Below are 14,710 nucleotides of genomic sequence, written 5' to 3'. Positions count from 1 at the left end.
TTCGTATAATACCATCTTATATTAGTATCGTTGTGCAAATTTTTAGACTTATATATATATATATATATTTTAATTAAGATCCATTTATTACATCGGTGATCCGTTTATTTGGCAATCGCCAATGGCAGTCAGTAGGGTTTAAGAACATTTGTTGTTCGACCTGTTAGTCAAATGCGTTATGTTAAAATATACTTTTTCACTTTTTTGGTCTTTTGGAAACTGTTGTTTGTGCTGTATTTAGACCCCTCTAACAAGAAATTTGTTTTGCATGCACACGTATAAAAATTGCAATTTTTATCCAACGCAATCATAGGTTTGAACGTTGTTTTCAATTTAGACTTGTATATATATATATATATATAAACAAGTCTAAATTGAAAACAACGTTCAAAAAAAGTGACAAAGTATATTTTAACAAAACGCATTTGACTAACAGATGTAACAAAATGGATCTTAAATATTAATTTTATATCAAACAGAAAACAATAAACTTGCGGAAAAGATGGTATACCGCAAACAAAAGGTGCAAAAATTAGTAAACCATATCCGGATTTCGACAATTAATGTCTCTTCAGTGATGTTAGGAATCAAAAATGTATTTGGAAGGCCATATAATTTACCTCAATTTAGGATAGACTCTTGAATTTTGAAGAGTCGAAATAGGATTGGATCATATAAACCCTTAGGCAAATATAATACCAGCCCAAACGAAAAAATATAAACAAGTCTAAATTGAAAACAACGTTCAAACCTATGATATATATACAATAAAATCAATACAGTATGGGTTGACAAATTGCAATTTTGATAATTCAATTTAGATATAATTAGACTAGAGTGTATTTTTTGGCACTTAAATGCAATGAAATCACTACAATTAGATGTAGCTGATTCCATGTCAGATATAACATAAAAAGACAAACTAAAAAATTGCTTTCATCTTTCATATATCTTCAACCCTCACCAGAATTTAAATCAGCTTATTCTATTATGGTCAAACAAAATGCACCTAAACTTCATTACTGTATAAGAGAAAGTGAATGAATTACAAAAAATAGGATATGTCTGATCTAATAAATGAACTACATTTGATATTTTGGTAAAATATAGTTGTCTGTAAACAAAAGTCTACATATCAAATATTAGTGACATTTGGCTAAAAACATTATATTTACCTGTGACAGACTTAGGTAGACATTTAGATGATATTGATGTCTGTAAATCAAGCAGTCCAGTCTCTGAAAAACATGTGACCAATTCATGCTTTTGAGATTACCATTCATATTAGAGTAGACTTTCTATTGGTATACATAAAATGTAGTTATTTTATCTATCATAGCAAGAATTTGATTCTACTTTGATAAGGAGCATAACTTAATGCTTTTAATTAAAAGTTGTTTTTTTTTAAATCAAAGAAATATTTAACTCACTACAAGATAAAAGTGACTTCTGCACATAAAATGTTTATGAGAAATGGCAAAAATGTTCAATCATCAATTATATGCTATCAATATACATAAATAAAATCATCAGTTGTTTCTTTTTCAGAAGTGTATATAAATGGTAAGAACATAGAAAATATCAATTTACTTGGTTATGGTGTCCGGTCTCACAAGATATATATACTTACCATTCTGTTTTTTTGTTGTTACCTCATTCAGTATAGACAGCAGCAAGTTATTTTGTACTGAAAAATAGTTTAATATTACAATGATAGGGTAGTAACAATAATTACATTAGCCTAAAAACTATACATTTGACATAAGTATGGCAGTCAGACTACTTTCGTCTGTAGTGCTGCCCCCAACATAGAAAACACTATGTACATAATGACTATAAGATAACTTCCTTATATTAGAAAACTGCCTGTACATAAAACACCATGTATCTGATAGCTGCTAGTTGACTTACATTTATCAGCAGTGCTGCCTCCGACAAAGAGCACATAATGTACATAATGGCTATCAGTTGACTTCCTTTTATCGGAGAGCCACCCGTACATAAAACACAATATATCTGATAGCTGTTATGACTTACATTTATCAGAAGTGCTGTCTCCTACATAGAACACACTGTGTATTTGATGTACAGTTTTGATAATAAGTTGTACCACTGTACAAATCTGGTCCTTTATACTGGCTGTTTGTTGACTGGAGTGGAACAGTTGTTGTACTGCGGTCTGTAACAGAAATACTTCTCATTAAGTTTAATTTAGTATGTTCACTTTTTTTGAAGAATCAGTCTTAATTATCCAGTAGAAAAAAAGAAGAAAAAATTAAAATGTCAATATACATAATTTATAATTTCATCAACGTAAAAAGGGTATGAATCATAACTGTAAATCAAAGTACCGTAAACTATTATTGATGGGATTCTGTCGTGCATATCACATAAAGGTATATACTTTTTAAATTTAAAAGCATATGAAAATTTACCTCTGAGGTAAAACTTAATCTGAGTCAAAAAAGCACAAACTGAAGGTCAAATAGACTTGTCACAAGAGGCTGTTGTGTTCCTATACATAGATGTTTCCATATATCAAATTATAGCAAGCACAAAGACTTAAGCAAATGATCAGAACACAAACAGCAGGCAAAGCATGAAGAATAAGTTATTTCATAATTCTTCCACCGAATGTTCATTTCTCAGCATGAGTAAAATGTCATATTTATAAAGTGGCAATAGTTACACAGGTATGCCATGTAGATATAAATTTCCAATAGTTACAGAGTTCACTTTAAATATATTTCATGTGATACCATTGCTGCAACATTTTATATTCAGATTTTGAGCACCAAGTTTACTATAATGAATAAAGGGCCTACTTTAATACACATATAACTTTAAGATACAAACTTACAGTTCTTGCAAGGAGAAACTCATTGAAGACTTGTCTAGGTGTACTATCCTCTAACAGGACAATGGCACATAAACACTCAGCAATAGACTGTAAGATAATATCACTTGTATAAATGTTTAGTAACAGAAAATAATCAATAATCATTACATTCCCCTTCTTCATATGAATATTTCTATTCCTCTTCTCAATTGAGGATAAAAGACGATAAGTTATATTGCAAATTGTTAATAAAACATAGCAAAAACATTTCATTTGGTCTATATCTTTAATACGAATATTCAAAGGTTTATTGAATAAAAGCTTATTTCACAATTAGGTGTTCTGTTAAGTGTGTAAGCTGATTCTTTTTAATAAAAAAAAATTGCAATGCCAGTAACAACACTCTTTCAGTCCCCAGTAAAGACCGTCGTTTATATATAAAAAAAAATACTTGTCTTAAAAGTTCTTTAAAAACAGAGAAAGTTGATATCCTTATGCTTTTTGAATTCATTACCAAAAAATAATTTTAGACATTTCATAATCTTTGTCCTGACTATATGGCTGCCAGTACCTACTTTGTCATCAGCAAATGTTTCTTTGAGTGTTCCTCTACATCCCTGAAAGGTATGAATAAAATGTGATTATCATATTATAAAAATAATATGTTCTGAATAAAGGTATGAATGAAATAGGATTATTTTATTATAAAAATCATACTGTTGGGAAAAGGCGGCCTCCATTGTAAGCATTTTCCCATGTAAGCTAACCATCTTGACATCCTGTTTGTTCTATATGTATTTCAATGTAATGGTAAACATTTTAACTGCCTATTGCATATTCTTAACAAATTTTATTTGTTCTAAATGTATTACAATTAAATGGTAAACATTTTTATTTCCTAATTTCTAAACAAAATTTTCCAGCTTGCAAGAATTATTATAACACACTATACTGTAGTATAAACACAAAAGTATGAAATACAGATGGAAACTGGTTAATAAATTTGAAAATTGAATCCTGTATATAAAATTCAACATAAAATTGTGTCTACACTAAATCTACATATGGGGCTTGTTAAAGATACAGATATCAACTTATATATAGCTTACAGACAGAATGGTTGATCTAAAATGACTGATAGCTGCCCACTGTCTTGTGAGAACAGGAAACCAGCTCAGAAGGTCTGAAGAGTGTTGGGATTCCAACTGTAAACTGGTATGAATGTGGCGAGATAATAGGTAATGTCGGGTCGCTGTCAGATAATCCTTGTCATCTAGAGAACTCCAGATCTATAAAATATAAGCAATACTTATATAAAACTGAGAAACAACATACATGAATTCATATCATTTCAATACTTTTATATCTGCAATTTATTGAAAGAGGATAATTGAAAAATAGAAATGTACTTCTACAGCTAATTCAGAATATGAATATCACATTTATTTATTTTTCACCAAAATCTTAATTTTAAATTAAAAAATAAAAAAATATCAATTTTAAATATTTATTTATACATGTATATCTAAAAATAAAATTAACCATTAATTTCTAAAGTTACAATATTTTATAATTGGAGTTGGTCCATCAAGCGGAATGTCTACTGTTTATTATCACAAAAATGTTTGATATTTAAAAGAATAACCTCTTTTGGAATAACTATTTTAACAATCACATAGGGCTTGTTCACAAATATGGACATCAATTTATATATAGAACACAAATATTTTTAACTTTAGTATCTATAGCTTTGGTTATCACAAACCTTTTCTGGCATATCTAACAATAATTTAATTTGTGAGGCTACTCCATAAAACTTCACTTCTTTCTTCCTCCTTAAATATATATAAATCATAAATTAATAAATGAATCAAATTTAGATTAAATTTACTGAAGTAGTAAGGGTTTTTGCTATTTTTAATGATTTTGTTTTTTTTTACTTTACCGGTATACGTCATATAAATATTGTCCAACTCTGACCAAGTTACCTTCATAACTAATGGCAATTGTGTGTGTTCTGTTATAGTCCAGTGTTATGTTCTTCTAGTAGTCATATTAGTTACACAGTGTGCTAGTGACCTAATACCATATATATGGGGTCAGTAAATTCCATATGGGGTGAGAGTAAAGCTTGAACGCTCAGAGGTCAAACCCTGAACAGTTGGGGCAAGTATGGACACAACATTCAAGCTTGATACAGCACTGAATTTGGATTGTGATTAAATATTTGACACAGCATAGGTTTCTGACACAGAATGAATGTGGTCTAAGAAATTAAAAAAAATTAATTTACCTATTCAAACCATATCATTATTATTTGCTTTTATATATAAATCAGAAATAACCAATTTTAAATGGAAAATTTTAAAGAAAAAAAAGGAAAAAAAGGAAAAAAAAATCCCTCCCCCAAACTTTTTGAACCCCCTTATGATTCATCACCCCCAAACTCAATCCCAACCTTCCCTTTGTGGTATGGTACCTTGCAGTACAATTTCAGAGAGATCCATACACTTGAACACAAGTTATTGTCTGGAAACTAGAAAAATGCTTGTTTTTTGGCCCCTTTTTGGCCCCAAATTCATAAACGTTTAAGGCAATTACCCCCAACTCAATTCCAGCTTTCCCTTTGTGATATGGAACCTTGTAGTACAATTTCATAAAGATCCATACACTTTCACACAAGTTATTGTCCTGAAACTAGAAAAATGCTTGTTTTTTGCCCCTTTTTGGCCCCTAATTCCTAAAATTTTGAGGCAATTACCCCCAATATCAATCCCAGCCTTCCCTTTGTGGTATGGTAGGTTGCAGTACAATTTCAGAGAGATCCATACACTTGAACACAAGTTATAGTCTGGAAACTAGAAGAATGCTTATTTTTGGCCCCTTTGTCAAGTATTTTGCCGCTATTCTTTCACGGACTGTAACTAACGTTACCTTTGTAACGTCAACACGCTTATTACGTTATTGTAGTCATACAAGCAAGTAGAGTCATTAAAAGCAATTAGAACTGTTCACACGTATTCTATTTACACAAGCGAAGTACTAACCAACTAAACCCAAACATTGGTGCCGTGACTCATGGAGAAGCTGAAAGCAATTCGTGGTGGACACAGAAGCGCCGTCACAAGACTAATCAATAGAACTAACCAGAAAATTTCAGAAAATGAAATCGAGAACCAAGAACTTTCGGCAGCCACAGACACTCTGATGAAGAAGAGGAACTTACTCGAAACTTTGGACACACAGATTTTAGATGGAACAGAAGTTGGAGATATGGAACAGGAAATTTTGGATAGTGATGAATTCAATTTACATTTGGAAGTGTCAATTCACAAATTAAAGGACATTACATCAAACTCAAGAGCTAGCGTTCTAAAACCTACGGTGAGTGATTTTTTAAATCAAGGTCCAGCAGCACATATTTCAACACTTCCAACAACAAGCAATATTAGTCACAACACAAATCAGACACAGGATGCTTTTCAAAGCACTTTTGTAAATCACGGAGCAAACGCAACTTATAACCCTTCTCCGAATTTCTATCATAGACTACCAAAGTTAGACTTGCCTTCATTTTCGGGAGATATTTTACACTGGCAGACATTTTGGGATTCGTTTGAATCAACCGTACACCAGAACCCTGCTCTTACAAACATACAAAAGTTTAGTTATCTAAATTCACAACTCAATTACGAAGCAGCACAGTGTATTACAGGGTTAGCCCTAACCAACGCAAACTATGATCAAGCAATTAATTTACTGAAGGAGCGTTACGGTCAACAACAGAAAATTATCAACGCACACATGCAAAATCTTCTTGATTTACCAAGTCCTTCATTTACCCTCAGTAGTATTAAGTCATTTTATGACAGATTGGAAGCGAATATCAGGGGACTTGAATCCCTAGGTCAGACGCAAGATACATATGGATCCCTTCTTGTACCCATAATTTTCGGGAAACTACCCGCAGAAATGAGGAAAAACTTAACACGGGAACACTGAAAAAATAGCTGGGATATAATATCGCTGCGTGAAGCTTTAGCAAAGGAGATGTATGTACAAGAGGCTGGTAATGTTAATACATGTATGTCCGATAATATGACATCAACTGCGTCTTTTCACACGGGAGCCGTTCCTAAGACAAGCACAAATAAACAACAATTTAGGGGAAATCAGATCAAGACCATGAATACACGCTTGACAACTAAACCATGTGTATATTGCAAACAGTCGCATTCGTCAGTAGATTGTACAAACATTGTAGACCACGAAAAACGCTTTACCATAGTTAAACAGAAAAACCTTTGTTTCAATTGTCTCGGAAATCATAAAGTTTCAGAATGCCGTTCTAAATTTAAATGCCGTAAATGTAATAACAAACATCACACAAGCCTATCAGTGTTCCAGCTAGGATTTGAAAATAGAGGGGCGCGTTTTTAAAAAAGGGCACTTTAGCGCGTTCTCCTGAAAAAAATCAAATACATAATATTACCACATAATGACATATTTTTAGCAAGCATGTAGCTAAGTTAAATTCTCTATACTATTACATACATTGAAAATTGTGTAGGTTTGGTTGTGAATTTAAATAAGAGTGCCAATGAGACAATTGTCTTTATTTCGATCTTGAGAAATAGATTGATTCAACAAATAAGTTTGTTAATTCAACTTTGAAAGTTTATTATCAATTCAACAAGCATCTCCGTAAATTTCATGTTGAGCGTATCTAATAATATCAATAATTTTGTCAAAACGGATTTCAATAAGAAAATTGATACAAAAATCGGATTTTCGAGAGCTCCGTAATCGGCACAATAATAAATAAATTCGACTTTGAAAGTTTTTTATCAATTCAACATGCATATCCGTATATTTCATGTTGAGCGTATCTCATAATATCAATATTAAAGTTAGTCAAAACGGATTTCAATTTAAGAAAAATGATATAAAAATCGGACTTTCGAGTGCTCCGTAATCGGCGGAATTTACAATAGAAGAACAATTGCGATATCTGATAGAAACCTTTCTTCTTCTCGATTTTTCATAAAGGTAAAGAATTAAATTATTTTTTAACCTTTGATGGTCATTATTCTTGAATAAAAAAGATGTAATAGACTGGCATGTCTTTGATATTTTCTTCTTGTCATTTTCTCGAGTTGGTCAATTTTTCTTTTTTTCGTCGGCATTTTGCGTGTTGATGATTTACAATATACTATTGGAATGATTCTTTTTTAATGAACGTTATTTTATAAATAACAATTACAATAGAAATGAACATCGTTCACTTTTATTTTATAAATTCTATTTTGCATCGTCAGGTGTTAATGAATCAATTCATTTAACTTGGATGTTTGGTGCTTCAGGGCAAAGGGATTAGACAAGGTCGTAAATTTCACCTGATTAAGTAATTGACTCTTATCAAATAGGTGATTATAATACAGGTAACAAGTGTTAACAATTTTAATCTGTTGTCTTAATGAAGTGTGTGTATAAAGAACTCAACAAAATGGCGACAATATGAGGAAAAAAGATCGTTGTTTAAACTTTTTTCAAAAGGGCACAGAGGGGCGCAGGGGCGCTTAAAAAAGGCAGAGGGGCGCAAAATTTCGGGGGCGGGGCGCGGCGCCCCTCCATTTCATCCTAGCTGGAACACTGCCTATGTAATAAAGACAAGACAAAATTACACGATGAGCAGACAACCGCATCTGTAAATACAGTTGATATTGAAGAGGGAAATAGTAACACATCTATATTTTACACTTCGTCAACATTGCCCATGCAATCTAGAACTGATGTACTACTGAAAACAGCAATTTCACCAGTTTGGACAGGAAACCAGACCGTATCCGCAAATATACTGCTAGACGAAGGCTCACAGAAATCTTTCATTTCAGAAAATTTAGCTACAAAATTACAAATTACAACAAAGGGAACCACCACAGTCAGTCTAGCTGCATTTGGAGACGCAAACAGGAACGTACGTAACCTTGATAAAGCGGTTATTGAGATGGAAACCCAACAAGGAGAAAGAATACCAATGGAAGTGCTTATTGTACCCACAATAGCTGCCCCTCTACAGACCCGAATGAATTACGAAGCATCTAAACTTCAGTATTTAAAAGGTTTAAGATTAGCACACCCCGTATGTGAAGACGATAAATTTGAGATTTCTTTGTTAATAGGCGCAGACTATTATTGGGACATTGTTGAAAACAATATAATCCGCGGAAATGGTCCAACAGCTGTGAAATCAAAAATTGGGTATTTATTATCGGGACCGATGATCAACACAACAGGTATTACAGTTGCAGCTTCAATGATGAATATTTTGGTACAACATAAGAAGGAGGAGATTGATTTAGAGCGTTTTTGGAAACTGGAATCCATGGGAGTTACAGCAGACGATGAGTCAACACAGACAGACATAGATTTTTATGAAACATATCAGAAATCTAGTATTATGTACAAAGATAATCGATATATTGCCAAATTACCGTGGAAAGACGATTTTCAGGACTTACCAACTAACTACAATATAACAAAACGTCGTACTGAAAATTTAATAAACAAGCTCAGTAAGGACCACGACATGCTAAAAATATACGGAAGTATAATTAACGATCAAGAAAAGCGTGGATTTGTTGAGAAGGTTAATGAGGAAACCGACAGAAGTACAAGAATTCATTACATTCCACATCATGCTGTTAAAAAAGACTCAACAACAACACCAATACGCATAGTTTACGATTGTAGCTGTAGAGAATCACCAGACAAAGCCAGCTTGAATGATTGTCTCATGTCAGTTCCACCACTTATAAATGATTTGACAGGAATTATCACAAGATTCAGACTACACAAGTTCGCAGAAACAACGGATATCGAGAAGGCGTTTTTACAGATTCAATTAGACGAAGAAGACCGAGATGTAACAAGATTTCTTTGGTTGATCGATTCGAGCGACCCTACTAGTCCACTAATCACCTATCGTTTCCGAGTAGTTCTTTTTGGAACAACTTGTTCTTCATTCATGTTGAATGCCACAATCAAAAAACATCTGAAAAATAATTTGTCAGATACTGCTAGAGCATTGAAGAGAGACCTGTATGTGGACAACGTTTTGTCGAGCTTTCATAGCGAGGAGAATTTACTATCATTTTATAAAGAATCACGTCAACTTTTATCCAAAGGAGGATTTAATCTTAGGTCTTGGACATCAAACAATAGGAAACTGCGCAATATGGCAAAGTCGGAGGACTGCAGTGACAAGAACAAAACTATTAAAATTTTGGGACTTCGATGGAACACTGAAACTGATACGATATCGTTTCAAAACAGCATTAAAATTGATAAGGAGAAATCTGTTACCAAGAGAGAAATTCTTCAACAGTCGTCAAGGATATTTGACCCGTTAGGAGTATTAAGCCCAATCACCGTCCGAGCTAAGATTTTGATGCAGACTATATGGGAGAGGAAATTTGACTGGGATGAGCTCTTACCAGATGATATAAAGAGTATATGGTACGCTTTATTGGAGGACTTACAACAAGCAGTCACACTTGAAATACCAAGATTTTATTTTACCAATGAATCATCTGCAAATATCAACACCAAGGTAAGGAAACTACATGTATTTACCGATCAGCACAACATTATTCAACATTTTCGACGAAGATGGAAAAATGAATATCTTACATCATTAAGGGAATACCACAAGACTTTAGGACACAATAATCAGACTATCAAAGTTGGTGATGTGGTTAAAATACATGAAGATTCGCCTAGAATTAATTGGAAGCTAGCCATTGTAGATGAACTATTGGTTGGCAAGGATGGACTCGTTAGAGCAGTGAATTTGCGTACAAACAATGGACATACAAATCGTCCAATTTCAAAGTTATACCCGATAGAGGTTTCTTGCGATTTGTTTCAATCAACACTTGACACCAAAGAACGTAAATCGAAGAAGGACGCCAGGGAAAAGATTCGCCAGTTGATGTCTTAATTTTATACTTATACAGACTTTAATTTTTCAAATGATTTTTATTTTCTACATACATTGACTTTAAGTTAAACTGTGAATATTTGCGATATCTATGTATTTATTAAGAATTTTTATCATTTTCACTTCTCGGCGCCCCCAGTGTCAAGTATTTTGCCGCTATTCTTTCACGGACTGTAACTAACGTTACCTTTGTAACGTCAACACGTTTATTACGTTATTGTAGTCATACAAGCAAGTAGAGTCATTAAAAGCAATTAGAACTGTTCACACGTATTCTATTTACACAAGCGAAGTACTAACCAAATAAACCCAAACACCCTTATTCCTAAACATTTTGGGCAATTACACCTAAACTCAATTCCAGCTTTCCCTTTGTGATATGGAACCTTGTAGTACAATTTCAGAAAGATCCATACACTTACACACAAGTTATTATCATGAAACTAGAAAAATGCTTGTTTTTTGCCCCTTTTTTGGCCCCTTATTCCTAAAATTTTGAGGCAATTACCCCCAAAGTCAATCCCAGCAATCCCTTTGTGATATGGAAACTTGTGGTATAATGTCAGAGAGATCCATACACTAACACACAAGTTATGTCTGGAAGTTACAAAAATGCTTATTTTTGGCCCCTAATTCCTTAACTGTTGGTACCATAACCCCCAAAATCAATCCCAACCTTCCTTTTGTGGTATTGAACCTTATGGTAAAATTTCATAGAGATCCATTCACTTAACTAAAGTTAGAGTGCGAAAACCAATGTGTCTTCAAAATTTTTTTGCGGTCGTATAAAAACAAATGCAAAAATTAAAAATTTGTTAGCTTTAATGTGTTTTCTGAATTTATTTTTGGTATTTCATCATCAATTTTTTCATCTGTTGTTTAGGCAAAAAGTTTCAGATTTTCTTCCACATCATGTTTTTATAAAGGGATGTAACACTGCTACTAACCATATATTAAAATAAAACATGCCCACAAAGTTGCAAGCCCATATGTAGTCTTTGATAAAGCATTAGGAAACTACTTCCTGTCTATTTCTAGTAACTAACAAAATTCATATAGTTATACTCCATTAACAGAACATTGCATATTCAAAAAGAATTCAGCTATAGCAATTTAATACAGATACAGTGGCAAAATATGTTGATCTTTGAGAATCCTGACAAATTCTTACTTCTGAAGTTGGTCTGGCTGTGACCGTGTATGGTAAGATGATCCTTTAACCATGTGGTGTTCCTTCAACTGTTTACACATATCTTCCATCTTAGCAATAGAGCTCATAACCTATAATATAATAAGTTTGTTCCTTTACTTCCATAGATGAAAATGCATTATTTGCTGAAGTAAATTAACATTTAAGTCAATTATCCTGTTATTCAAAATTGTAATATGTTTCACTAAGGGTTTTTAAGAAATTAAAAGCATTAGGGGCATTTGAGGCACTATTTTAAGACCCTGACCACCCATAAAATAAATCTTTTCCTTTTACTAATAATTTTTCATAAAATTCATGGGGAAATCCAACCACCCATATTTAATTGCTGATCATTCACCTCAACTGATAAATTTTGGAACAGCCCTAATTTAAATTTATTAAAAGTTTGTCAAAATGACACTAATCCAGGTGTTTCCTACATTTATCAATTTATTAATGCCATTCTTAAAGCAATCAAGCACCATAACTCCTAAAAAGCAAAAGTGAAAATCGTTAAAAACCAATCCTGACCTGCATTTTGTCATGAAAAAACAACATATCAAAATTTGAAATGGATTGGATAAGTGTTCTCAAGTTTTGGCACAGAATTGACATAAAGTGCCATTTTCCAATCAATCAGGGACCATAACTCCTCAAAGGAAAAAGAGAAATCCTCAATATCACACTAAAATCTCCATTTTGTCATCAAAAACATCATATTTTCAAAAGTAATGTTTAACTGAGTCTCATACACATCATTTATGCAAATATACATAGATGAAATGACAGAATTGATCTGTCGTTTAACCAGTAACTCTACATAAGACTTTAACACATACATTTTGTGCACTATTCTTCATGTCAGTGATGGTATCTGCAGCCTCTATCAGATCTCTGTATCTTTCTCTGTAAATATATAGTTTTATTGTCTGTGTACCTATACCAATATCTTAAGTATAATTTTCATACTGAATGGACCAGCATATACCTTCTTTTAACCTTTTCCCTAAAATAACTGTTTAACTTTTTATGAACCAAAATGATAAAAAAAGCAGAAATGTTAGCAGCAGTTGTCGTTTGTCATATATTAATGTTTTTTTGTTATTTTGAGGATTGGGTGTTGATGGAAAATATTTGATTGTTTCTGTTACATATTTATTCACAACTTTTATAGACTCAGGATTATTAAGAGCTTTACATATTGTACCTGTCTTTTGTTGAAGATTGAATGTTGCACTCCAGATGTCAGAAGTTTTTTGTTGTTGGATTGCTATCTCCTTGATGCATATTTACTTTAATTCATATATATATATATATATCATGTATATATAATGTAGATGAAACAAAACAATACTATGAAAAAGTGGAAAATAAAGTTTTATAAAAGATCATTCCTATCTTCAAAAGTACAGTCAGACTATTCTTCATGTTTCAATATCAATATTTTTTTCTCAACTAATAAAACAACAACTGATGAGTTATAAAAATCATAACGGTGATGCATGCTTCACTCTGTTTTGCAATTAAAGGTGATGCTAGTATTTTTTATCAAGTACACCTTGTTGTTCTTTCTTTAACTCTAATATAATAGCTGTCATGTGTGCATAATATGTACCGGTACGTCATATATCAGCTAAAAAAACAAAGTTATACTCCAGATGTAGAAATGTTATTTATCAATGCTATTTCTTCAAAATAAAATAAATAAAATTTCAAACACAGTCATTAGTTAAGTGCTACCATTCATTCTAAATACAATCTTTATCATTGTGGATAACTGTCTTACCCAACCATAGTCCTAAGGTCTTCTTTTTTTCTTTCAATGTCTGTCCTATTAAAAACAAAATTGGAATTGGAATGAGAACAAGTGATCACTAATAGCAATGAATCCAAAGTTTTGTTTGGAATTGATATTCAGTATGAACAATTACAACACAGACTAAGAGTTGTGTCCTTTATGAAAATGCTTTTTTCTGTTACTCTTTATTAATAGTAAAAACAAACATTTTAACATAGTTTTAATTGAAATACAACAATAGTTTCCTACATTATTAAATTATCCTTTTCTCTAAAATCCATAAAATAAAATGCTCCACTGGGCGCAGCTTGATACGACCGCAGAGGTCGAACCCTGAACAGTTGGGGCAAGTATGGACACAACATTCAAGCTTGATACAGCACTGAATTTGGATTGTGATTAAATATTTGACACAGCTTAGGTTTCTGACACAGAATGAATGTGGTCTAAGAACTTAAAATTTTTAATTTACCTATTCAAACCATATCATTATTATTTGCTTTTATATATATATCAGAAATAACCAATTTAAAAAGGAAAATTTTAAAGAAAAAAAATGGGAAAAAAATCCCCCTCAAATTTTTTGAACCCCCTTATGATTCATCACCCCCAAACTCAATCCCATCCTTCCCTTTGTGTTACAATGTATGGTGCCTTGCAGTACAATTTCAGAGAGATCCGTACACTTGAACACAAGTTATTGTCTGGAAACTAGAAAAATGCTTGTTTTTTTTCCCTTTTAGCCCCAAATTCCCAAACATTTAGGGCAATTACCCCCAAACTCAAACCCAGCTTTCCCTTTGTGATATGGAACATTGTTGTACAATTTCATAAAGATCCATACACTTACACACAAGTTATTGTCCTGAAACTAGAAAA

General features: G+C 32.4%; 1 protein-coding gene across 1 annotated transcript in view; it reads right to left on the bottom strand.

Annotated features, from left to right (window-relative positions):
* LOC127734561 (conserved oligomeric Golgi complex subunit 1-like) overlaps nucleotides 1-14,710 on the bottom strand; it is a 40,390-nt gene that overhangs the window by 22,771 nt on the left and 2,909 nt on the right. The window contains exons 3-12 of the mRNA XM_052244496.1: nucleotides 13,820-13,864; nucleotides 12,873-12,939; nucleotides 12,013-12,122; nucleotides 4,605-4,674; nucleotides 3,949-4,128; nucleotides 3,415-3,456; nucleotides 2,861-2,947; nucleotides 2,038-2,179; nucleotides 1,631-1,687; nucleotides 1,176-1,238 (exon numbers count right to left, since the gene is read on the bottom strand). Of these exons, the coding sequence (XP_052100456.1) occupies nucleotides 1,176-1,238; nucleotides 1,631-1,687; nucleotides 2,038-2,179; nucleotides 2,861-2,947; nucleotides 3,415-3,456; nucleotides 3,949-4,128; nucleotides 4,605-4,674; nucleotides 12,013-12,122; nucleotides 12,873-12,939; nucleotides 13,820-13,864 (863 nt within the window). The remainder of the gene's footprint in view (nucleotides 1-1,175; nucleotides 1,239-1,630; nucleotides 1,688-2,037; nucleotides 2,180-2,860; nucleotides 2,948-3,414; nucleotides 3,457-3,948; nucleotides 4,129-4,604; nucleotides 4,675-12,012; nucleotides 12,123-12,872; nucleotides 12,940-13,819; nucleotides 13,865-14,710) is intronic.

This window comes from Mytilus californianus, unplaced genomic scaffold (assembly GCF_021869535.1).
Source record: "Mytilus californianus isolate M0D057914Y unplaced genomic scaffold, xbMytCali1.0.p SCAF_3, whole genome shotgun sequence".
Lineage (NCBI taxonomy): Eukaryota > Metazoa > Mollusca > Bivalvia > Mytilida > Mytilidae > Mytilus > Mytilus californianus.
The sequence above is the reverse complement of the archived record's forward strand: the minus strand, read 5'-3'. Positions and strand labels throughout refer to the sequence as shown.